The following is a 27,442-nucleotide window of genomic DNA, read 5'->3' as shown; positions in this document are numbered from 1 at the left end:
TACTTTTCATCATTTCTTAATTGTATTACATTCAGATAATTTATTTACCTGATTCCCAATTAATGATAACCATTTTGTTTTCAGTTCCTTGCTACAACAAAATGAGCTGTTATAAATATTCCTGTGCATATAAGTCCTTCCATTCTTTATTTGATCTCTTTGGGATATATGCCTCACAGTGGCATTGCTGGGTTAAAGGGTATATATAATTTAGTAACTTGGTGGATATAGTTCCAAATTGCTTTCCAGAACGGTTGGATCAATTCACAGCTCCACCCACAATATATTAGTGTGCCTGTCCTTTTTGGTTATCTTTGCCAATCAATGGGTATAGAATGTCACTCCATAATTGTATTAATTTACATTTCTCTTAGTAGTGGTTGGGAGCATTTGTTCATATGATTGTTTATAGCTTGCTTTTTTCTTTTGAGAACTTTCTGTTCATATCCTTACACCAAAAGGAATGACTTTTATTCTTTTGTATTTATATCAGTTCCTTGGATATCAGATATTTACGAGATACATTTGCTGCAAAGATGTTAACTCTTTCTCTTCCAGCTTTGATTGAACTGATTTTGTTTGTGGAAAAATTTTTAATTTATCTTCTGTGATCCTTTCTATCTCTTGTATCCCTTGTATCGCTTATATCTCTTCTATCCTTCTAGATTTTGTATTTTTACTTTGCTTCTTGTTCTAATAAACATAGGTAGTTTTCTTTCTTTGATTTCTTGAAATATGGTGCCAGGTTTTTATTTCATCAAGATTTTCAGAGAGCCTTACGGTTCTTAAATGAGCTCTCCTAGACCTATTTTAATTATAGATACCTTATATTTCTTCCATTGACTTCCTGCTAGCTTTGTTCTAATACCTCATAGAGTTATCATAGAGTTGATTGATCCATTCTATTTTGGGGGGGGGCAGGGCAATTGGGGTTAAGTGACTTACCCAAGATCACACAGTTAATACATGTGTCAAGTGTCTGAGGCTAGATTTTAACTCAGGTCCTCCTGACTCCAGGACTGGTGCTCTACTCACTGTGCCACCTAGCTGCCCCTGATCCAGTCTATTTTTTAGGGAGTCCACTACTTGGGTAAGATTTTCCTCTTACTATTCTAAGTTTTCACTTCACTTCAATTCCACTTAATTATCAAGTTCCCTCTATTATTTATAAGTCCTTGGCACTGTCAAATGGCTCAACTCCAGATACAGTTTTTATCAAAGGAAATGACATTAAAGAAGATGCACTAACATCAACTTTGATGCTGCAATCTAAGGACTTTTCCATCTTTCTTGAAGTTGGAATACTCTTACATGGGTCAATTGTATTTCTCTACTTGCATCCTCAGTGCTTAGTATAGTGCTCTGCACATAGTAAGTGATTAATAAATGCTTTTTTTTATTCAATCAATCATTAATTCATTATGATGAAGACCAGCCTTCACTAAATTTAGCCAGCATTTGGTTTTAAGATGTGCAGCATATCACATATAATAACATCATTACTATAATATAGTGAACTGCACTTATAAAATAATTTCCAACTATTTGTATTAATGGATGAGAAAGAGTAAAGTCATAAAATGCTGATAATCTAAACTCATTTATACTTAGCACTCAAAATACATTTGATTATGGCTTTGCCTGATGTTCTGGTAATTTACTTCAAACAAAATAACGAATGCCATACTGTTAAAAATTATCAACTCAAGACCAGATATGAAGCTATCTAGTTTCCCAATCATGAATACAGCTTTAACTCCTTGTAACCTTATTCTATACATTCTAATGTGGTCCCTAAAGATCATAACATAAAGCCAGGGTAAACCTGATTTAGCATGTCTGCCCCAGGAATGCCACATGTTCCAGATATTTCCTGATCCCCTGTCTCTGATCAAAACTTGTCCCTACTATGTGTCATTCCTTCTTTTGCTAGGGTTAGTAAATAAATTAATCTAAACTATTCAGCACTTAGCACAGTGCCTGGCACATAGTAGGTGTGTAGCAAATGCTAGCTAATTATTAACACACATGAAAATCAGTATGTTACCCTCCTCAAGTAACCATCATATTTTAAGAGGGGCATTCAATTCCTCATGAAAAAGTGAACAATTGTGAGATTTCAGATGCTAAGGTAGTCATGTGCAAGAGAGATTTTGAAGGCTAGGGAAGTTGGAGATTGCTTAAATCATAGCACATAGATGGCCAGTCCCACAGGGAAGTGGTAATTCATAGCCACTACACGCCCCACAGCTGTTAATCAATAATTAAGGTTCAAGCAGAATTGTAACTGGAAACAAAAACAAAAGTCTCCCTCCTAATCATAGAGATGGCACAATTTAATGTAAATTCCAAAGACTGCTTTACTTGAGGGCACTACTGAAAATCACGCTGGAAAAAACCAAAGCTGCTGTGTCTAATTACGGGTGGCTTCCTCTCCCAGCCTTCTCCTCACAAATGTAAACAGCCTGCCTGTCCGGCTGATGCCAACACTAGGTAAGGTTTGATTTTGACAGGTGACACTGTTGAGGGGGGGGCAAATTGGAGTTTCAGAAGCTGACTCTGTGTAACTGCATGGCGCCTGTTTTATTTCATCCTGTGTTGACATGGTACTCTATCCTTTTTAGCATACCGCTAGGCACACAGTAAGTGGTAACAGGAAAAATATTGTCAAACGATAAAACACAGATGTGTCTCTTATTTCAGAAAAACACTAAAGAAGCAGATCTTCAGCACAGACTGAATTTCATTCCTGAAGACTGACTGGTTGACTCAATGACAGCCCCAAGAGACAGTTTAGACAGAGAAGATTCCCCTGAAAGTTGGGGAAATGGGTTCAAGGTTCGCTGGGTGATCCAAAGCATTATGTACGGGGTGGTGTGGCAGAACTCAGAGGGCCTGAATGTGAGTTTTGACTCTGCTACTTATTACCTGTGTGACTTTGGACAAGCCACTTAACTGTTCTGGGCCTCAGAGTCCTCTGTAAAATAAAGGCCCTAAAGGCTTCTAAGGTTCCATTTGGTTCTAATAATGTGGTCCTTTACCTGTATTGTTTACCTTTACCTTGTTTTGCTCAAAATGGAGAAGACACATGTTTTTGAGTATCTCTGAGGGATGTTAAGAATATTGATGAGATTACTGCCCATGTGTTATGGTGTTCTTTATTCCAAAGAAGTAAGGATCTGTACAGATTCAAAACATTATTGTTCTAACCTTCTACTTGTGATAATTGCAGAGGTTCACTTCACTGAGGACTTCTTGTGCTCTCTTTGTGAAGCCTTAAATTTACATAAGCATTTTATGATCTCCACAAAAGTGGAAATTCCTAAGCTGAGCATCTGTCTGTAATGAAATGAATACAGGTCTTGGTCTCACCATCTGTGGCCCCTAAGTAAACATCTGATTCAGAATAAAATTAGTCAAGTATAGTGTGACATCTCTGTTAGAAATCAGAGGGTGCTGTTTGTACAACTGAAAGGCATAAAATGAGGTATCACATGAAAAAAAGCAGCAGTCCTGGCTTAATGAGTTGTAACCTGTGATGATTTTTCTGCTAACTGTTGGCTCTTCTGAGCTTCTTCCTGTTTAATGTCTAAACCCTCCGGCATCTTCCCACTGCTCTTTTGCTCTTTCCCCTGATCTTTGACAATGGACCTTGATCCCCAACACCTTCAGTGACCCCAGATGATGACAACTTCTATGATCACCTTTTTCTATTGTTCAATCTTTTCCTAACTATTGGTTCTTTCCCTACTGCCTCCAACAATGCCAAAGACTCCCCTATCCATCCTTTAAAAAACTATCACTAGATCCTATCTCCTCAAGCTACTATTATACATTACTCATTCCTTTCTCAACCAAACTCCTAAAAGTAGCTCTCTGTGCTTGCTACCTCAACTTCCCCTCCTCTCACTCTTCAACCTTTTACAATCTGGCTCCCAAACTCATCACTTGACTAAGACTGCTCTTTCCAAAGTTAACAATGATCTCTTGTCAAATCCAAGAGTCCACTCTCTTCATCCTCTTGATCTATCTGCTACATTTGACATTACTGACCACCTTTTCCTCTGGGACACCCCCTTTTCTCTGAACTTTTCATGATACTACTATTTCCTGGTTTTACTTGTCAAAATTGACATTTCTTGGCTAGCTCATCATCCAGATCACAACTCCCAAATGTGAATGCTGCCTGAGGGTGTGTCCCAATCCTCTCTCTGCACACTCTTGGTGTCCTTTATCAGCTCCCATAGGATTACCAGCTCTATGTCATTGACTCCAAGATCTATACATCCAGTCTCAGTTTTTCCCTTGAGCTTCAATTCCAAATCAGAAGTTGGATATTTCACACTGGATGTCCTAGAGACATCTCAAAACAAAACTTCTCTTTCTCTTCCAAACCCATTCATATTCCAAACCTTGATATTTCTTTCAAAAGCACCACCATACTTGCAGACTTTCAGGTTCACAGCTTTGGCATTATCCTTTCTTCCTTACTTTCCCTCATTCTACATTTCCAATCAGTTACCAAATCTTGTTTCTAACTATAAATCATTTGATATTCCCTTCGTTCATACAATTACCATCTTATTTCAGGCTTTCATCAGATCTCATGTAGATTATTTCTATGGCTTCCTACTTGGTCTCCCTGCTTCAAGTCTCTCCCCAATCTAATCTAATTTAAATGACTTACTCAGGGTCACAAAGTAATAAGAAAGCAGAGCCAGGTTCTGAACCCATGTGCTTTGACTCCAAATAAAGAACTCTTTCCAATACACTATGGCAGAATCCCATTAATCAGGAATCTCTGATTAATATTGGGAAAATTTTAAATTGTGTGCTAAGTGTTTTTTATTGAGGCTTTCATTTTAAAAAATAGTAATGAGAAGATAGAACATACGATAGAAGATATGAACAAAAAGGTAACAAGTATAAGCCCATTATCTCTGGGTGCTATATTACTCTGAACTTCAACCTAAAACACTTCAAATTATTCTCTGAGTCTATTTTTGGCTTTACGAAGTTTTTAAAATGTTGGCTTAAGTCCTCAAGTGTGGCCCTTTGATTGAATCCAAACTTCACAGAACAAATCCCTTTGATAAAAGTTTGGATTCAAAGGGCCACACTTGAGGACCTAGAGGGCCACATGTGGCCTTGAGGCTGCAGGTTCCCCAACTATGGTTAAGTTCTTTATCAGACTGAATAAAGTTTTACTTCTTTGTTGCTGAATTTGCTTTGAATTCCCAAGTGATTCCAGTATCAGTAGTGACACAGTCTTCACCTTTGCATACCCTCCTTATTCTCTCATCCCTATCCTACTCATGTCGCCCTCTTCAGGCTCCAGGTACTTCAACAAGAAGGGATATTTTAGTATAAAACAGAATTAAAAAGGAAGAACAAAATTCTTTTCTGCCCTAGATACGGATAAAATGTCAAAAGTCAACATATGTTAATAGATATTTCCTCTCTTCCTAGATATACTGATGTCTATCTGGACTGAGTCAGGCTATGGGAACAGAGAAAATTTTCTTTATATATACATACATACATATATATATATACACATACATATATATATATATACATATATATATATATACATACATACATATCTATCTATCTAATCTTTCTAGGAAAAGCCTAAGATGCTATTAAAAAAAAGGCAGGGGTGGGGGGGTAGGGGCGCCTAGGGAGGAGGAAGACAATTTAACTTTGTTCTTTTGGCCTCAGAACCTATCCTAGAGTACATAGTCAGATATAACCATACTAGATTTAAGTGAGATTTTGGACAGGTTCACCTTGTTTCACCTTAGAGCTTCTTACCATATACTCTCTGGAACACAGAAAGCCTTATTCCCATAAACGATTTGTTCTTTCTCGTTCAGAGTCAGAAACCCAACATCTATATTCTAGAACTCTTTGTTCAGATGATACGGATACAGTTATCATTATATATACATTTGTTCATGTGTTAATTAATTCTTATGCAATTGTTTTCATATATGCACACTCTGATTTTGTTATAAGCTCCATGAGGGAAAGAACAAGTCTTTTACTTCTTTTGAACTCCTCTAAAGCATCTGGCAGGCCCTAAATAACTGCCTGCTGAATGGATGAAGCAGGAACAAATAAATATGACATATGTAGTGATGGAATAGAAGAAAGTCCATAATAACTACCACTAAACTGAAACTGCCACTGGCTATTCAAGCCTGATCCAATCTCTCCAAACCAAAACAAACAAATCAAGCTTGTAAACGTGATTATCTGCAAAAACCAAACTAAATGGAAGATCACAGGTATTGTTCAAATTTAATGTACAGCTTCTTGTCAGAGAGTAATGTAATTGACTTGAAGCATTATATTTGCTTTGCTTTTCTTGGTTCCCAGTGAGGCAAAATTCAAGTTAAGCCTCTCAGTATCAGTACACTGATGTGTAGAAAGGGAGAATTACACATTTACTGTATGCAAGAAAAGGAAAAAAAATTAAATGTATTTAATTACTTGCTGCTTTTGTTAAATTCTTTAAACAAACCAAATACTTTAAGCATTATGCAATGACTAGCTTTGGTAGAAAGGTACTCAGCTATTGCTTACAAAATGACTAAAACTGTTCATGCTCTCAAATTTTATTGAATCTTTTCATTCTTCCATAACAGATCTTTACAGAACATCAACAAAATTGTACCTGAATCACTATAACCAGGATTAAGTAAAAATAAAAGTAAGCCAATTTCACTGGCTCTCAGATTAATGAGCATAATGCATTGGGCATGTCCCATTGTTATACTTACCTGGGATGAAAATGTACAGACTAGGAAATCTGCCTGTGACAGAAAATGTATATCCAAGATCACACCTCGTAGGGAATTTTCTGTGTATCGATTGTGTAATCCAGCTGACCAGGATATAGAGTTATCACTGATAAATTCATAATTTGGGTACCTGAAAAAAAAGGAATAACAAATATACTGATGAGCTATTTTAAAATTCAGCTCAAGTAATCAACCAACATTTCATAAGTCACCTACTATGTGCAAAGAACTATGCTGGGTGCAGGGGATAAAAAGTTAAACAGCGTCTCAATGAACTTCCATTTTACTTTAAAGCCCACAATGTCCTTTTAAAGAAGCAGATCCCTAAGACTTTTGGGATGGAGTCTTTGACATTCTCCTTAGCAAGGCTTTATATCTTTACCAGCCAAATAGGAAGATTTCGATCTTGACATTCAGTAATCAATGAGCCATCTTTGAATTCATCATTGGGAGAAAAACTATCTTTCAACAACCAGAACATTAAAAGGAGACACTGGAGTCTCCTTTGCCAAAAAATTAAAGGGCTGTTCTTTATTCTTTTTGCCAGGTGTATTCTCCAACAGCTAGCCTTTTCAGCTTGCTTGAATAAGTGACCTATGCTTTGATAAAAAGGCTTAATGCAGGTAGTGCTGTGGAAAGAATCCTGGAAGTGGAACTGATGGACCTAGGTTCAAATCCCATCTCTGCTAGGTACTACTGTGATGTCAAGCAGGTCACTTAAATTCTCTGGGGCTTGGCTATCTCATCTGTAATATGAAGGAGTTGGACTAAATGACCTTCCAGCTCTAAATCTGGGATGGCGTATTATGAACCCATTATAACATTTTACAGTTCACTAATTAGGTGTAGGAAGCTCTCTGAAAAGGCTTCTCATTACAGACCCCTTAACTATATGTTTAAATAATTGACACTAGACACTTCTGGAAGGCACACAGAAATCCCTACACTCTTCTCCCCACTGTCTCCCTGTGCATCAGTGTGCTAAAAAGACAAACAGACACCCTGAATTCAGGGATGCTCTGCCTGGCGACATCAAGATAATGATGCAGTCCCCTTTCCATGCCTAGACTTAGCTGGGTCTTGCTCTTGTATTTGGAACAATCCAGCCTGACAAAAAGGCACAGAAGTGGGCCAATCCAATTAAACTGAAAGGACCTGATAATATCACCCACTACCAACTCCTTAAATATCCCTGGTAACACCTTTCCATTGCAACTCAGTGCTGTCCACCATTCTAGTGCTGAATCATCCAGCTACATTCAGGTTCACCACAACTGCTGGTCATGGTGTTAAACTTTTACAGCTAGCACAACAGTGCTAACAGAAACACAGTGAACCAAATTTTCCCATTTTGCTCTGAGTATCTCCCACCCTATTTCACTCAAACTGATAAAATAGGTCCTTGAAGTAAATGAGACATTTTTGGAAGCCGTATTAACTATCATGGGGTCCCATTCAGTAAACCTGCAGCAGTCATTTAGAGGTGGTGCCTTATAGATTTAAGAAAGTTAATTCAGGATCCAAAGGTGGCTGCAACCTTATTTACCCCCAGGATAAAGCTTAACTACCTGAGCCTGGACCATTTCCCTCATCCTTTAACAACTTTAGTATTCTCTCCATTTCACTACCACTGATGAGCTTTCTCCCCATTGCCTCTCTGTGATAATGGCTGTGAAGGTAAAGCCTTTGAGCTTTGCTTTAGACTGGCATTCACTGTATAGCTCCATTTGGCCTCATTATTTTTTGACATTTTGCCCACTATAGCTCAGACTTTGGGAGATGAAGGAAATGTCACACTTGTTCTGAAAAGAAAACAGCCAGGAAAGCTTTTAATGTGGTTCCTGTGAAGCTGCATACTCAGGAATGGGGCAGAAAGAGCTCTAAATAAATATGAAAGGGAGGTTGTTAGACACACTGGAATTGGTTACTAAGAGAAGTTATAGTGTCTCCTTCCTAGAATAAATATCAATCTTACTAGTTGAGCTTGGGTGCTGAGTGAAGACGAAAAGAAGGGGGTATGATGAAACCTCACCATCAAGTGAAATGATGACGCTAACATCCCAAGGGATCTGGTAAGCAAATCAATTGAACTGCATGATTAGAAGATCAGACTTCTACATATCAGAAATGATTTAATGAGGGATACTGACATCTTTAAAATGACAAGAGAGAAAAATCAAAGAAAAGTAATGATAGGAGAGGAGGATTTCTTGTCTCCAAGAGGCAATATTCAATTGTCTGAATTTTGTTTTAAGATAATGATAGGAAGTGTTTTATTCTTTGCAAAGATACACGCCAACACAGAAATTATTTTCTAAGTATACTCTACCTAAATTGCCCTAACGCTTGTCATTTTTTGATAAGACTTTTAATACATTACAATCAAACTTACTAAAGCCATTAAGCCCACTGTAATGTCATTTGGTCAATTACTTATGGCATCATTCTTATGGGAACTGTCTCCTACAATGTTGTTTCTCCTAATGTGTTTTCACAGAACCAATGAAATGATGTTAGGTAGGGTATCCCGGTAATTTAAGGATACTTCATGTAACACAAAGTGACAAAGATTGTAAACCATATATTTTTTTACAACTTAAATAAATTTTTCCCCCTCTTCAATCTAAAGAACTAGCCTAAGCTTGTAAACTGTAAACAGTTTGACTAGTCCTATTTTTCTAATTCCACATGATAAAAGAAAATCCAAGCACCTATTAAAACTGGCACAGTCCTCTTAATTCTGTCCATTTCTATGACCTATTTATAAGATGCTTTGGCATACATAGCCTTTTACAACTCTCAACTCCAAACTCATAATCTAGGTGCTTAGACATATCAAAGGAGGGATTCTTGAACTCAGGAGATGTTTGTATTTTCTTCCATCTTACCACCCTACTGGATAAAGCTGCTTTCATGTGTGTATTCATACCTCACGTCCACTGATTAGCAAATCATCACTCTCAGCACCATCATCATCACTATTCAGGGCATAGCAGTAATGGTGGTTAATCATATGATTATTACGATTACTTACTAGTATCATTATTATAATTATTTAATATCAATATAATTATCATTATAATTACTCTTTTAAAATTTGAAAAGCACTTTTTATTACATATCATTTCTACCTCGAAACAACCCTATGTGGTATGTATAGTAGATATTTTTCCTATTTCACAGAAGTACCTGAAGCTCTCAGAGATAAAATGCCATTGGGGCAGCTGGCAACACAAAACAGAGAACGCTACACCTGGAATCAGGAAGACCTGAGCTCAAATTTGATCTCAGACATTCTACTAGCCATGTGCCTCTGATCAAGTCACTTAACTGCTATCTAGTCTGTTTCTTCAACTGTAAAATGGGGATAACAAGAGCACCTACCCTCAAAAGTGGTGAGGATCAAATGAGTTATTTTTAAAAAGTGCTTAGTAAAGTGACTGACACATAGAAGGCATTATGTAAATGCTTGCTAGCTTCCTTCAGAGGTAAAAGCTGAACATAAATCTAGTACTTTCCCCACTATGCCATGCTGATTCATATAAGATAAAAGGTGGTTTATAATTTTTCCACTGCTCACACAATTTTGGGAGGCAGTATTATCCTGCATAGCCTTAAAAGGATTAGGTTTGACCCATTTCTTTGACTCTGGTTTTTAAACAGCTTTAATACTGTGCCACATCAGAACCACTTATCCAGATTAGGTACAGTCATCAGTCTACAACCAAACTGAAACTTCCTTCACTAACAGTAGCAATTTCTAACCTAGAGAATCCTAAGACTTCTCATCCATAAAACATCATCTGCTCATCTACACTTAGCAACCAATTATGTAAAGTCTCTACATGATAAACTTTATCCTTTTCCAAAAATCTATTTTAGGTGTCACATACTCAGCTTGAACAATAGAATATAATATGTTTGCTTCTGAATTTTCAGGGAACTATTATGCTCATTATGTTGATTTTTTCCTCTGGTTGCCTGGCCTTGGATAGTGTATAAAATGACAGCATTACTCAACTGAGGGTCAAATTCATGATTTGGTGTCCTGGAACAAAGGCAAAGCCTATAAGACATGCCTACATCAATTTTTCTGAGAAACCTAAACCAGTGCCACAAAAGGTTTAACTAGAACATACGGAATAAAGGAAGCAGAATTTAAAACACTACAGTCTCAGAGGAGACTGACAAGACGAACATTCAAGAAAGTATAAAAGGAAAGAAAGGGAAGCATCATGAAATCACTGTATCATCTTTAAATATAGAGAAATGCTACATGGATTCCTATACTACTGAAGAAAAAAAGGAATATTCTAACTTTATTATTCTTACAATCAAAGTAAACACTGTCACCTATGTTACAAAGGTTAGCCCACTGGTAGAAGAATATTGTGCTGCAATTACAGGACACTAGACGGAGCCTCTAAAAATTAATTGCTTGTTTCCAAGCAATATATAAATCTAGTCTGTGTTTTAAAATGAAGGGCCATAGAGTATTACTTCTCCCTTCCTCTAATTAGTAATAGAACTTGAATGAATCAGAAAATGTTTACAAAATTTTGTGTCCAAAACATGTATTTGGTGCCAAAATTTTGCCTTATAACAAGTTTATAACAACTAGGCTAATATATTGCTTGGTCTGGTAATGACTTATCTGACAAAGATATGCATGGTATTATTGGACCAAGCATTAGACTTGGAGTCAAGAAGACCAGATATTTACTGGTTGTGTTACACTGGGAAAATTACAAGATTTCTAAGCCTCAGTTCCTTCATCTGTAATATGAGGGGACTGGACTTGATAACCATGAAGGTCCCATTAGCCTTGAATTTTTGACCCTGTGATGTATAAATATCATCAGCAGCAAAACACACAAACCAAAGTCACAAGACCTGGGTTTCAGTCCCAGTCCTAACACTTACTAGCCACAGACAAAGTTATTAGCATTTCGCATTCTCAGTTTTCTTAACTTTAAAATGAGGGTAAAAATATTTGTACCATCTACCTTCAGGGCTGTTGTGAAGAAAACATTTAGTGAATTATAACTTTAAAAAAAATCCTAGAAAACCAACATAATTAAAAAAAATCCAACTAAATGCAAAATAAATTCTGAAATTCACAAAGGTGAAAGCAATACAAGAATAAATAAAAAAACTTTATTTTAAAAAGCAAATAAAATAAATCATTAGCCAATCTGATTTAAAAAGAAAGGAAAACCAAACAGTCAATGCTAAAAATGAAAATAAAAATGAAAACAGCAACAAAAGACCAATAAGGGAAATTATTAAAAATTATTTTGCCCAAAACTAATTTGCCCAATTTTGTTCAAGACTGACAATTTAAATGAAATACATGTCTAAAAAAATATAAAACACTCAAGAGTAACAGAAAAATAGTGAATTTAAGTAACTCAGTTTTAGAAAAAGAAATTGAGAATACAAAAATGAACTACTAAAGAAGAAAAACCTAGCACCAGATGGATTTTATCATTCAAAGAACAATTAATTCCAATAGCACATAAGATTTTTTTCCAAAAGTTGGAAAAATGATCCTACCAAATTCCTTCTATGATATAAATATGGGGAGAGACAAATCAGAGAAAGAAACCATACATAAATAACCCTAATAAAGTGTAACACTTTTGTTTTCCTTTAGGAGGTGTGAAAAAGTTCTTCAGTCAACTTGATAGAATTATATGACAGCTAGTCACTCGATGGCTGTAAAATGAGTCATTCTTCTTCGGCTAACGAAAAAAAAATCAAGCTGCCCAGATCAAGAATCAATCTAGAGTGAAGTTCCGACAAGAGAGAAGAGTGAGTTTAGGTACTGATCTCTTCTCACAGAGTCATTTCTCTTCCTGACTGTCAGAGTACCTATCTTGACTGGCCAAAATCTGAGGGGGGAAATGCCCTTTACTATGTGCAAATAGACTACTTCATCTTATTGTCTCTGTTACCTGCCTCTCATATGCTGTAATTTTATCAAGATGGACTGGGAGAAGACTCAATTGATCAAAAGAGTCCCCTCCTATGACCACCATATACTCACATATCACAAATCAGAAAACAAAACAATTTTCATTAATTAAATGAATAGCAAAATGACCTCCATAATATTATACCCTACTTTTCAATTTTCTTCTTCCTTCTCCCTACTACCAGAAATCAAATAGCTTAAGAAAAACCTCACTAATTTGGGGCTAATGTGGGGAAAGATGTAAGACTGGTCAGAATTAGACTGATTTTATAGAGTATCTTTACAAATTCAGTTTTCTCAGTTTCAAGTACGTGAAGCAACATGAACTGCTTATAATATGTTGCCAAGAGAACTTACTTTAATGAAGGGCTCCTAGCTCATGTCATTTGAGGGCCAGGTGAACAAAGAAGGGATATTTAGCCCAAAGAAAAAAAACCGTAGGTGAGAATATAATAAGAGCTGTCTTCAAGTGTCTGAAGGCCTTTCGTGCGGAAGAATTAGATTTGTTTTGTATGGCTTCAAAGGACAGAATGAAGAACAACAGGTAAAAGCTACAAAAAGGCAAATGTAGGTTCGATATAAGAAAAGGTTGCATAATCATCAGAGCCCCCTAAAAGTAGTAGGCTACCTCAAGAGGTAATGGTTTCATCCTCAATGGGGGTCTTCAAGTGAAGTCTAGATTACCACCTTTCAGGTATAATGTGGAAGGGATTCTTGTTCAGGTATAGGTTACACTAGAAGGTCTCTAAGGACCCGTCCAACTTTATGATTCATAAATAGTGCAAAAGTAAGCTTCAGTCTTCCCCAAAACTAGTTATCACAAATTATAATTTCATAGTTTTTGAAATAATTAGGACTTTTTTTAAGGGTATATGGTTGATTGTATTCTTTACTGAACTATAAAATAGACAAATCTTTTCTTCCATTTTACTTTTAACAGACCACCTTACACGAAAGGTTTATGTGTGAGGTGAACATTTTCTTCAAGCATCTGCTTAGCTAAATGCTTGAATATCTGACTGTCCATGTTAAATTTCTAAGAAAGGAAGTTCCTACAGCAGGGAGTGGATATTTAACCAGGTGTATACAGCACCTAAAAGTCATATTTAGATAAGCACTTGAATGCTTTTGATGATGTTTACTACGCAACAATATGGCCTAATAGATTTCAGATTAATGACTGCAAGAAAATATTATATGTTACTGATAGGGACCCAGGTAAATATATGTGTACACATATGCTTTAAAAAATTAACATTCAAGAATGGAGTTTCTTTTCAACTGAAAGAACCATTTGCACATAAATACTACCATTTGAAAACTCAGCTTGTTTAACTTACTTGGACTTTGCCTCCTTCAATAAGGAAGGATCATCTGTAGCCAAATAAACTCTTTTTTTGTCCACATGCATTCTGCGTTCAAGAAGCTGGAAATGCTCTTCAACATGAACCATGTATTCTTCAATAGGATGGAATGCAGCTTCTGTCCCCACTTTGTCCGTACGTCGGACATGAACTCTAGGAAGACAAAAGAAGGAACTTAGACTCTGCTACTCAAGTTTGTTGGGAACTTAAAAAGCATTCCACATCAGAGCTCCAACACACTGATATCTCAACAGAGTTGCAAAGAACACTGAACAATGGCTATATGAAATGAAAGACAGACTACAGAAGAAAATTCAGTTCCATAAAATACTTTCTGGCAGAAAAAGCAACTGATGAATAAGAAACCTATCAGTTGGAAGTCTCTTATTCTGATTTATATTTCTGTTGTTAGTGACTTGGAGTAAACTTTCATATAATTAATAGTCTGCAACTATCTTACAAACTTTTTAAAAATAATTATTTGAGGACATATCTACTGGGAAAAGAGCTTTTGGTCTTATATATTTGCGTTAATTACCTATATATCTTGGATATCCAACTTTTTTCAGAGGTATTAGCCACAAAGATTATTTTTTTTCCAAGTCAACAACTTCCTTTCTAATCCTGGTTGTATTGACTGCATTACTGTGAAAGCTTTTTCAATCTCATGAAACCAAAACTATTCATTTTATCTTTTGTGATCATCTGTATCTTCTGTTTGCTTAAGAATTCTCTCTGGTCATAGCTATGAAAGGTAGTTTCTCTTCTAAATATTTTACGATGTAATCTTTAATATTCAGGTCCCATATTTATTTTGAGCTTATTGTAGCCTAAGGTATAAGATATTGAGCTAAATCTAATTTTGGCCAAACTTCTTTAGGGAGGTCTTTCTCAAGTAATTTACTTTCTCAGATTAATTGAATGCTGAGTTACTGAATTCAATTATTTCTAATTCTTCATTTAGTCTTTTTCCACTCTTCATCTAGTCTTTAGCACTGATGTATTTTTCTATTTTTAAACCAGTTCCAAAAAGTTGATTGCTATTTTGTAGTTTAATTTGAAGCAAGTTCTATTTTTCCTTCATTACTAATTTCTATGCCTTTTGTTCTTCCAAATTAATTTTGGTATTATTTTATCTTGATATATAAAAAAATCTTCTTGGTACTTTGATCAACATAACACTAAGTCTGTAAACTGTAAATCATTTTAGGTAGTAACATCATTTTTAAATCATATTAGCATGCCCCAGGCCATGTACACTGAATGTCCCTTCAATCATTTAAGTCATTTTTAATTTCTTTATATAGTTTTCTGTAGTTCTATCTATACGAGTTTTAAGTGTGCCTTGCTAGATAGACTCTCAGATATTTTATGCACTTTGTAGTTATTTTGAATGGGACTCTGCTTTCGATTATCTTTTCCTTGGTTTAATTATTGTTACATAGAAATGCTATTGGTTTTCATGGGTTTATTTTGTATCTTGCTAACTTAGTGAAACTATTGTTTCAATTCACTGCTTTCTTGATTTTTTTTGAGGTTTTCTATGTGAACTACATGTCATCAGCAAATAAAGGTGGTTTTTATCTTCTCTTTGTCCATTTTTAGGCCTTTTAATGTCTTTCATTTGTCTTATTGCTGTCACTAGAACAACATCCAAAACAGAAGGAAAAGGGTGTATCTTTGCTTTATTCCTGTACCTATTGGGAAGTTTTCTAGTGTTTGCCTATTGAATATAATGCCAGCTTTTGGTTTTGGATTAAGTGATTCATGGTAAACTTTATATATTAAACACCAATACAACCAATGAGACTTGCTTTGTAACTATTTACATTTAAATAAATAATTCCAATTTCTAAAATGGTATGACTTTTTAATTATACTAATTTTTTAGCCTTATATCTCTGTAAGGTCATTCTCATTTACAGATGAATAGGCAGCTCATAGTGCTTTGCATTGGGGAGTGCTGCTTTATCAGCTAATCTTCTCTGAATTTGGCATGGAAGAAATAAAGCTCCTTCTTCCTGGTTTTCAGAAACTTCTTTAAACAACATAGAGAGTGGGTAATTCTCAACACTTAATAATTCTGCTTTTTTGCTGTTGTTTTGTAGTGTTTCTTTATAATGGGCAGAAAGGAAAGGAAAAAACAATTGAGAGATGATGATGGTATGGCGCTATGAGCTGAATGATATCAAGAAAAGAGGAAAGGAACCTGAGTTGGTGATATGACACTGGTGCTTTCCATTTGCTCTTGTGAAATAACCAAACATGTTGGCTAAGGGTGTCAACACATGGCTTTGGACAGGAAATAGCTCAATTGAATTTATATTTTAGAATACTGGACAAATTTGTATTTTAGAAAATACATAAATCATTACTTGTAAAAAAAAAAAGACAGCTGGACTAAATGATCTTTAAAATCCCCTCTAGTTCTAAATCTATGAGTCTATGAATTGAATTTAAGCCATTTTTATTAAGGCAATGTGCCACTCAACAAATAGTAACCTCATATAGGTCAAATCCTGCCTGTAGGCTATACCTTTGGGATTCCTTCTTGCTTATATTTCCTGATACCTCTACCTTAACATACTTACTTAACATACTTACCTTAGCATAATATTAAGTAAAGGTATATGTGGTGAATCTGAGGGCACCCTAGAGATTTTTTTTAATGTAACTTGAATAACTTATTTTTTACATTACTAAAAATATGCCTTTTTGTTAAAGCATCTCTAGTTGTAGGACCACAAAACAGAATATTAACAGTATCAAACCACTATTTTTTTAAAACCCACTTATTAATTGCTTACTGTGTGCCAGACACTGTGTTAAGTGCTAGGGATATAAAGAAAGGTAAAACCAGCTTCTGTACTCAAGATCACAGTCTAATGGTGGAGACATGTAAATAACTAGATACATACAAGATAAAAACTAAGTAGATTAGAGATAATCTCAGAAGAGAGTAGTCACTAGCAGCTGGGGAGGATCAAGAAAGACCTCTTATGACTTGAAATTATGACTTGAGCTGAGACTTTCAAGAAGCCAGGGGAATTAAGAGTCAGAGGTGAGGAAGGAAAGTATTCCAGGTATGGGAGACGGGCAGCAGGTAGGCATGGATAGGAGATGGAATGGTAAGAGCAAGGACAAGCAGGCCTGTGAATCTAGATCGCGGAGTAAGTGGAAGGGAATACAAGACTGTTATTAGAAGATCACAGATCTAGGGCTAGATGGAACTTCAAGACCGTCTAGTTCCCCGTTTTACAGATGAGGAAACTGAAGCCCTTACAAACTGAATGATTTGCCCACATAGGTATTAAGTGGGAGAATCAGGATTTGAATTCTGATCAGCTGGCTCTTAAAGCAAGTCAAAGAAATGTTATAAAGACAACAGCCTTACTTCATGGCCATATTAGGTTAAGATTGATTTCATATTTTATCCCACAAAACAAAATATTCCTCTGATTAATTTCTCTTGGAAAGAAAAAGCATTCTAACTATATGGCCCTTCTGGTTCTAGTGCCAGTCCAGGAAAATGATCAGCATCTCAGCTGTTCTAGGAACATGCAGGGGCTGGATGATTATTTCAGTGCTGATCAGATACATGACATACATTTCTGGGTTTCTTGGTAGAGTTATCAGAGGGTACTAGAAATCCCCCAAGTCATTGTAAATTCTGATACAGTTTGACACATGAACAAGTAAATCATATTCTTACCCGATTACTGGATGCTTGAAACCAAGTTTTTTGGTGGCCTCTTCAATTTCCTTCTCTAACCAAGGCTGTGGACGGATTAAGTATTTGACAAACTGGGAAACCCACCATACAGCAGGATCTCCATGGACCCGCACTAGTCGATCTGCAAGGTCTTCTGGAACAGCCAATGGTAAATAAGGTGGCCGTGGATGAAGGCTGTCAACAATGGGAAGCTCTACCACCTGAATGTTTTGGTCATTTATCTCACCTACAAGAGAAGACCACAACATACAAGAAACCTTAATGGGCATGACATCCTAGTGATGTACTCAAAGATATAATCCAAAGTTTGTATTGAGCATCAAAATGGTCAACATAGGGTATTCACATGTTGCCAGTGGGGACAGAGGACTTGGCAAGGTTCTGTTTTTTGTTGTTGCTGTTTTTGAAAACATGAAAATGAGGACTCTTGCTAGCTCTAATAAATTTATCAGAGTAAGGAGCTTTAAAACTAGAAAATGGGAAGCAAAGAACACAGTGATTTTTGCAAATCATTACTGTCTGGGGCTGTCTAATGGTTCCAATTGTAAGCCAAGCATCTGTCTCTATTTAAAGGAAAAATGATTTTCCTAAAAAATAACTGGATAATCCTGAAGTACCTCAGTACCCAAAGAGACTCCCCTTTGCACAAACCAGTCTTTAGGGCTTATTTCTTAATGAAAACAATAAAATCAGTGTTGATTGTGTATTGATCTGCCTGACATTTGAAAGTTAGGATAGAAATGAGATATTCCTTTTGTGGTGAGTTACTTTTTTCAGCTTCTAGCCCTCATATGCTATTAAAGGTACTGCCACACAATTAATTTTTTTTAACATAATGTTAAGCAAATAGAAGCCAAAATGAGCAGCCAGGGTCCCCAGAGTTGATATTACATATTAAAACTGTAACAATAATAACCAGAAGACACAAAGATACCAATAGAAAGATTTGGAGTATTAAATGTACTGAATTACATTTTCAGTAATGAAAGATATTAACCTGAGCATACAAAATAATTTCAGTTAAGATGTTGTCACTCTGCATAATGAATTAGAATCAGAGTTAATCACCAGACCATTAATGAAAGAAAGCATTTGCGTCAAATAAACCTTGACATTTAAAATGTATTCTCCATCAAAATAAACTACTGATTTCTAATTCCATTTTTCTGCACCTTTGCAAAATGTTTTGAAAAATATCAAATGATCTAACAACATGGTCAGTCAAGTCAGTGGTTTGGCTAAAAGAAATAATGCTTTGTGGAAATAAGAATTAAAATTATCTACTTAATATTTTCACTCACATTCCAGCATTTCAGGACCCCCGTAAACAAAATCCTTGAAGCATGACATTTGTTGCATCAATAAAAGGCAAGTGGAAAGAATCTACCACTGGTATTGCACAGTTCACTAGTTAAAGGAGAGCCTGCTTGGCACATCTATTAGATGAGAAGCAGTAATTAGGACTGTCTGGTATGTTGCTATGACCAGAGTCACTCTTGAGGTACGGCCAGATGGACAGTAAGTGGCGGATGGAGGTGGCTCTGACTGCAGACAAATTACTCTACTATTCCCTCTGGTTTAGCAATCAACCAGTCCATCTTCATTTTGCAGATGAGGATTAGAACTCCCACCCCATTTTATCAAAATACGAAATCTTCTGGTTTCAATCTGAATACAATTAGATTACAGTCGACTTTCCCATTTGAGGATGCTTTTGACTTTTCATTTGAAGAAGATGCAGATTTCTTCCGTATAAAAGATAAAAATATGGGAAGAGGACTTCACATGGAAGGATCTACTCTGGACCCACATCTCTCACCAACAGCTTTCAGAAAGAAAGGCACCCTCCACCAAAACTCACAAAGAAGAAAGCTCCGTGTAATGCCTAAATGTTTTTATAAATTTTTAAAATGAGTTAAAAAAAACCCTATTCTTGAATGCATTAATACTAAAGCAATTAAGCCAAGGATGTTTGCATTTACAAATTAAAATAATCGTTCATTTTCTGTCAAGCACAAAAGATTAGTGTCCCCCAGTAAGGATAGACTGCAAGCATTTAAAAAAAAAAAAAGGAATTCTATCTGGTTTTAGTAGCAAAGTATTACTTCATTAAGATGACCACTTGACCAGTTACCACTTCCTTTTAATATACAGTAAAAATCCTGGAGAAAGAAAACAAAGAAGAAAAAGGGAGCTGGAGGACGAAGAGAAGGCAAAGGAAGAGGAAAAAAAGGAGAAGAAGGGTATAAGCACTGATATAGTCAAGCTGTGAAAGACTAATTATATTTCCCTGAAAGACTAATTATATTTGCCTCCATCCTATCCCACCCCCAGTTTATGCTATTCTCTCTTTTGGCCCTGTCCCTCCTCAAAAGTGTTTGCTTCTGATTAACCCCTCCCCCAATCTGCCCTCCCTTCTATAACCACACCCCCCCATCCCCTTCCCCCTACTCTCCTGTAGGGTAAAATAGATTTCTATGCACAACTGTATATGTTATTCCCTCCTTAAAAAAATTCTAGTGAGAGTAAGGTACTCATTCCCTTTCCCCTTTTCCCCTCCACTGTAAAAGCTTTTTTGTGTCTCTTTTCTGTGAGATAATTTACCCCATTCTACCTCTCCCTTTCTCTTTCTCCCAGTACATTCCTCTCTCAATCCTTAATTTTATTTTTTAGATATCATCCCTTCATATTCAACTGTTCTGTGTCCTCTATCTACATGTTCCTTCTAACTACTTAATAATGAGAAAAGGTCCTACACTTCCATGAATGAATGTAAACAGTTCAACTTTAATAAGTCCCTTATGATTTCTCTTTCTTGTTTATCTTTTCAGGCTTCTCGAGTCAAATTTTCTATTTAGCTCTGGCTTCTCAAGAATGCATTAAATTCCTCTATGTCTCTCAATGTCAAGTTTTCCCCCTCATTGATTAAACTCAGTTTTGCTGGGTAGGTGATCCTTGGTTTTAATCCTAGCTCCTATGACCTCCAGAATACTATATTCCAAGCCCTCCAATCCCTCAATGTAGAAGGTGCTAAATCTTGTGTTATCCTGATTGTGTTTCCATGAAACTTGAATTGTTTCTTTCTAGCTGCTTGCAATATTTTCTCCTTGACATGAGAACTCTAGAATTTGGCTATAATATTTCTGGGAGTTTTCCTTTTGAGATCTTTTGCAGGAGGTGACCAGTGGATTCTTTCTATTTCTCTGGTTCTAGAATATCAGGGCAGTTTTCCTTGATAATTTCTTGAAAGATGATGTTTAGGCTCTTTTCTTGGTCATGGCTTTCAGGTAGTCCAATAATTTTTAAATTATCTCTCCCGGATCTATTTTCCAGGTCAGTGGTTTTTCCAGTGAGATATTTCACATTATGATTTGTTGATTTTTCTTAGAGTCATTAGCTTCCATTTGTTCCATTTTAATGGAATTATCTTCTTCAGTGAGTTTTTGGACTTCCTTTTCCATTTGGTCAATTCTGCTTTTTAAGGCATTCTTCTCCTCATTGGCTTTTTGGAGCTCTTTGCCATTTGGGTTAGTCTATTTTTTAAGGTGTTATGTTCTTCAGCATTTTTCTGGGTTTTCTTTACCAAGCTGTTCACTTGTTTTTCATGATTTTCTTGTATTACTCTCATTTCTCTTCCCAGCTTTTCCTCTACTTCTCTTACTTGATTTTCAAAATCTTTTTTGAGCTCTTCCATGGCCTGTGACCAATTTATATTCTTCTTGGAGGCTTTGAATGTAGGAGCTTTGACTTTGTTGTCTTCTTCTGGTTGTATGTTTTGATCTTCCTTGTCACCAAGGTGAGATTCTGTAGTCTGATTTCCCCACCCCACCCCGGCTGTTTGCTCATTTACCCAGGAAATTACTTGACTTTTTAACTCTCTGTTGAGGTAGGGCTCTGCTTCCAGTGTGGAAGGCATACTGTCCCAAGCTTCAGGGATTCTGTGCAACTGTTTTTAGAATTACTTCTAGAGATCTGTAAGTTTTCAATTCTCTCATGGTGGCATGATCTAAGAAGAGGTCTTTACTCCTCTCCTGGCCTGTGCTCTGGTCTGTGAATGACCACAAGCACTCTTTTCTGCCCTTGAACTATGAGGATGGTCTCCCTTTCACTGCTGCCACAAGCTCTACTATGCTCCTCTCTCACCCAGGTCCAATATACCTTTCCTACTGACCTTCTAAATTGTCTTTGGCTGTTGTGGGCTGAGGAGTCTGGAAACTGCCACAGATGCCAGTGATTCAGGCCCCTGAGGCTTGCTCTGGGTTTGCTGGGGCCTGGTCTGCACTGGTGCAGCCTGCACTGGACTGTGACTGTCTCTTAGCCTAGTGCAACAGACTTTTCCTGTCCACCTTCCAGGTTGTCTTAGGCTAGAAATTTGTTTCACTCTGTCTTTTTGTGAGTTCTGCTGCTCTAGAATTTGTTTAGAGTCATTTCTTACAGCTATTTTGAGGGATTTGGGGAAGAACTCAGGAGAGTCCCTGCCTTTACTTTGCCATCTTGGCTCCACCCCTTGCCTTCCTCTCCTTTGTAGAAGTGGTGGCCTATGAATGCAGGACATGATGTATAATGTTGTACTTGTTTGGTATGTTGGTTAGTTTGATTCTTTGATGGTCTTTGTTAGCAAGGAATTACTCTCAGGGGAGTAAGGGAAGGATATATTTAGAAATGCCAGTGACACTAAAAACAAAGCATATTAATACAAACATTTCTTACAGAAAAAAAAAAAAAACTTTCCCCTAGCTCTAAGTGTGAAAGGTGTATAATCTCTTGCTTTCTAATTTTTTTTTAATGGTATGAACTTTTATATTCAGGTCACATATCCAATTTAAACTTATTGTAGATTATAAGTTTTCAGACAATGTAATTTCTGCTGAACTGCTTTCTAGTTTCAGCAGTCCTTATAAAAAGGGAAAAATTTTCCTAATAGTTTATGTTCTTGTATTTATCAGATTTTGTAGATTATGTGTTTCTTGCTTATCCAGTACACCACTGTCCCAATGATCTACTTAAAAAAAAACATACACACAGTTTTTAATGACTTTGTTTCTTCAGGTCTGCTAGGCTTCCTTCATTTGTACTTTTTCTTATTTTTACCTTGTGATTCTAGACCTTTCATTTTTCCAAATGAATTCTACTATTGTCTAGTTCAAAAAGTGTCTCCTTGGTAATTTTTTGGTATGGTACTGATTATGTAAATTAATTTGGTAATGTCATTTTCATCATATTGGGGTGGATGGTCCAACTATGATCACTGAATATTTTTTCATTTATTTGAATCTCAATTTCTGTAAAGACTATTCAATGCTATTTACATAAATCTTATGCATGTCTTAGTAGGATGCTAGACATCTTATGTATTTTGTAAAACAGCAATTCATTTATGGCTAGCTTGATTTATTTTCCTCATATCAGACTGTTTACTATTCATTCATTCTTTCTTTTTTTCCAGTTCAGGTAAAAGTATGACACTTAATTTTCCATGCCCCTCTCCCACCAACCTCATCTATTCCTCTATTCTAGTGATAAAGAATACCCTTTTACTGGAAGTGTTTTCATTATACCTTCTCCCCCTCCCAATTCCTTAACCCTTCTAGGACTCTCTAGAATCAATTCACAGGAATGCTGATTATCAATGGAGGCAACAGGATTAAGTGGGAAGAGCTATGTGGCCCTAGCTGTGGTAGGAAGTCCTATTCTTTTTGTTTTCATTTATTCTGTTTTTTGGAGGATAACTTTCAGTTTTATGGATGTATTTTATTTTTATATTATAAACACTTAAAGATTACCTTCACTTTGTGAGAGATCTGTAACAAAGTTAAAAAGTTAAGTAAAACTAACATGGAGACCTCATGTGAAAAATGTATGCAACATTTCACATCTCTATTGCCCCTACCTCCCTATTAAAAAAAAAAAACAAAAAACAGAAACCTATTTTCTATCCTCTCCACCTCAATGGAAAAAAAAGGAAAAGAAATAAACAAATTTCTTGGAACAAATATATATAGTTAAGCAAAATATTGGAATGGATTAATTAGTATTGAGATTAATGACCCCTTCTTGTAGTGGCTATTTTCATGAAATACATAATGTACCTTCACTGCACACTAAAGAGTAATATTTATAGTAAGACCCTCTTCTGCCTCTAGAGTTACTACAGAATGTTGAAATATCATTCCATTTGTGCTGGCCATACTAAACTCAAATTTTTCTTTTGTTTTCCTTATTCTCCCACAATCCCAAAGGGAAGGGTAGAAACTGAAATTCTCTTCTATAGCTTTCCATCTGAGTCTTGATCAGTTATTTCTTAGCCTCTCCTACCCTCTTCTTTCCACATCTAAGATAAGTTCCTCTGTATGACCCTGCCATCTATAATGTTAATGTATTAATCATGACATATAATTTTTGCCTTCAAATATTAGTTCACTTCTTTTACCTATTTTTTAAATGAATGAATCAATTAAGCAATTATTCTGTGCAAATCACTCCTGCTCTTAAGGAGCTCATATTCTAATAGAAGATACATACAGGGTTCGGCCATAAGTCATTATACCTTTGTCTTCTTACATTGTGCTCTTTTTGTTTTCTCCCTGTCACCCAAAAACAAACAGAAGTATTTCTCCATACTACATACATGTCCCTGTAGAGTATGATGAAGATAAACATGTCATTTTTTGTTTTTCATTACTATTTGAAAGTATAAACTTTCTGCATTTTTTTAAGCTCATATTTTGAATACTTTGCTCATTCCTTGATTATCTGGAAGAAATGATTTAAATTCTTCACTTTTACTGAAAAATCTTATTTTCTCATTTCTTTTTGATGTTTAGATTCGACTTTGTGGGATTTTTTTTTTTTTTTTTTGGTGACAGAATGCTCTTTGGAATTTTAGATCCTCTTATTTTTTGTAAATGTGGAGTAATCTCATGCTATTTTGACTGTTTCTACTTGGATTTTAAAGTTGTTGGGTTTTTTCCCTTGCTACCTGAAATATTTTTTAATGTTGTACTTACAAAATTTGACTATAATATTTCTCAGTGATTTAAACTTAGGTTTCTTTCACTGGTGTTCTGTGATCTGAACTTTGTTTTCAGCTGCCAATATTTCTGGACAATTTTTCTATATGATTGCTTGAAGTAAGGTATTTAGTTGTTTGTTTTCATATTTTTCTGTATAACTTACAGTCCTGATATTATCCTTATCTCTATTTCATTATCTTTCCTTCTATCTCTGCATTTTTGTGTTTTAATTTTTTTTCAAAAGATTTACTGATATGGATAGTGCTTCTGTGATTTATTCAAATTTCTCTGATCTTTCTTTGGTTAAACTTGCTGGTTTCACTTTGAAATGCTCCAATTTCTGTCTTTCCTTCTTTGATATTTTCATTTGATTCTCTGAATGCTTTTCAGTTGCTCCACTGTCATTTCAAGAATCCTTGTCAAATGTGAGTGATCTTAAACTTCCTCAAGAGATTTTGGCTCTGTTTCCTTTGTTTTAAAATGCTTTTCCACTGAGATCTTTTCTCCAAATACATGTTCAATTCTCCAGAGCTAAAGCTTTGGTGTCTCTTTATCAATCACACTGTTGTTGATTTCTTCGCTCTAAACATGGTGTTCTTGCTGTAAGTGAGCTTTTTACCGACAAACTTTTCTCTTTATTATGCCCCATTTCATGCCCCTCTCCTCGTCCTTTCTATCTATTCATTGTTATTTCAGATGTCATTTTCCACTGGTTGCTTGGGGTCCACTTTCTTCAGAGGCTGACCAGGCTGACCTGTAACTAGACTACAAGTGGCCACTGTAGCAGGGCCTATTCTCTATCTTCAGCAGTCCCACTCTTCTGAGAATCACTGTTCTGTCTGAAACTGGCTTTCTTCAGTCCCTCAGTAGCCTCTGCAGGCTGGTCATAAAGGGACTGAGGTAGCTGCCTATTTCCTCCTTTGCTTTATTAACTTTTATCAGTGGTGCATTTCTGGTTTCTTTCCTCTTCCACACTCTTTTCCCTTAGGCTCTACACTTCTCCATGAATTCTTACCTTTTCTTCTTCTCAGAACTTAGAAATGGTCAGATTCATGGACTACATCTTCTAGCAGTGAGTTTCTTCCTCAGACATTGCCAGAGGGTTAATTCCAAAAGCCAAATGGCTAAAACCACAGAAGTGTGGTATGAAAGAGATGATGGAAACAGCAGAAGCACCAGGAATGATGGGTTGGTGAGAATGTCTTTGGTTTTTCTGTAAGAATTCCATTGTGGTGAGTTCTTTTACTTATCTTCTTTTTCTTGATAACTTTTCTGAAATTGTGCACTTTTTAGTTATATAACTAAAAGTTAAAAAAACTATGAAGTTATATAACTTTTTAGTTACATAATTTGATATGGTGGGGGAAGACCTGCCCCTAGAGACCCTCTGAATACAATATATTTCCAGGATTCTTCCTGGCAGCACTTTCTCCATTTAAATGAAGAGTAGAGTTCTGCATTCCTTTTCAGTGAATTTGCAATAACCTCTTTTGATCTCTTCCAATATTTGTGACTAAACAAACTCTTCAAAAAGACCACCTATTATAGGTGCCTCCACTTAACCCCTTATGCTTTAGACCTTATCATTCCACCAAAAATGTTCTCTCCAAAGTACCAATGATCTCTTAATGCCTAAATCTTTTTCTTTTTTTTAAAAAAATATTTTATTCTGATCTGAGCTTTTCTTCATTTTCTTCTGAACTTAAGAAATAAAATAAGCATTTTCATAACATAACAGGAAAAAAAAGACGATGAGCCTTTTCTCAATTTTCCTTCTTCTTGACCTTTCTGCATTTTCTGACACCACTAATCACTATTCATTGAGTGCTCTCTCTAGGTTTTCAGGACATCAATCTCTCCTGGTTCTCCTTCTACCCATCTGAACTCTGTCTCCTTTGCTGGATCTTCCTCTAGATCTTGCCTTCTAACTGTAGGTGTCCCACAGGTTTTTGTCCTGGATCCTCTACACTTTTCCCTGCATACAGCTTTACTTGGTGATCTTATCAACTTCCATGGATTTAATTATTATCTCTATGCTATCTCCCTATCTTGATCTTCAATTTCGCCTCTCCAACTGGATGTCCAGGAGAAATCTTAAATTCAACATGTCCAAAACTGAACTCATCATTTTTCCCCTAAACCCTCCCAACAACTTCCCTATTACTTTAGAGGGCAACATCATCCTCTCAAACCCTCAGACTTGCAACCTGTGCCATCCTTACCTCCTCACTATCTCTCATCCCCCACATCCAAACTGTTGCCAAGGTGGCTGATTTCATTGTCACATCTCTTGAATGAGCCCTCTTCTCTCCTCTAATACTACTGCCACCTTGGTGTAGGGCCTCCACCTCATGCCTGGATTATAGCAATAGCCTGCTGGAGGGTCTGCCTACCTCAATTCTCTTCCCACTCAAATTCAGCCTCCATTCAGCCACCAAAGTGATTTTCCTAAAGAGAAGGTGCAATCATGTTGCCACACCTCACTCAATAAACTTCGGTCGCTCCCTACTGTCTCCAGGATTAAATACAAAATACTTTCTTTGGTG

At 36.1% G+C, this 27,442-nt stretch overlaps 1 protein-coding gene across 1 annotated transcript in view; it reads right to left on the bottom strand.

Annotated features, from left to right (window-relative positions):
* FUT8 (fucosyltransferase 8) overlaps positions 1–27,442 on the bottom strand; it is a 277,270-nt gene that overhangs the window by 5,211 nt on the left and 244,617 nt on the right. The window contains exons 7-9 of the mRNA XM_036736089.1: positions 17,863–18,109; positions 14,127–14,303; positions 6,789–6,939 (exon numbers count right to left, since the gene is read on the bottom strand). Coding sequence (XP_036591984.1) covers positions 6,789–6,939; positions 14,127–14,303; positions 17,863–18,109 — 575 coding nt within the window. The remainder of the gene's footprint in view (positions 1–6,788; positions 6,940–14,126; positions 14,304–17,862; positions 18,110–27,442) is intronic.

Source organism: Trichosurus vulpecula, chromosome 8, assembly GCF_011100635.1.
Source record: "Trichosurus vulpecula isolate mTriVul1 chromosome 8, mTriVul1.pri, whole genome shotgun sequence".
Taxonomy (NCBI): Eukaryota; Metazoa; Chordata; class Mammalia; order Diprotodontia; family Phalangeridae; genus Trichosurus; species Trichosurus vulpecula.
Note: the sequence above shows the minus strand (reverse complement) of the source record. Positions and strands in the feature narration are given on the sequence as shown.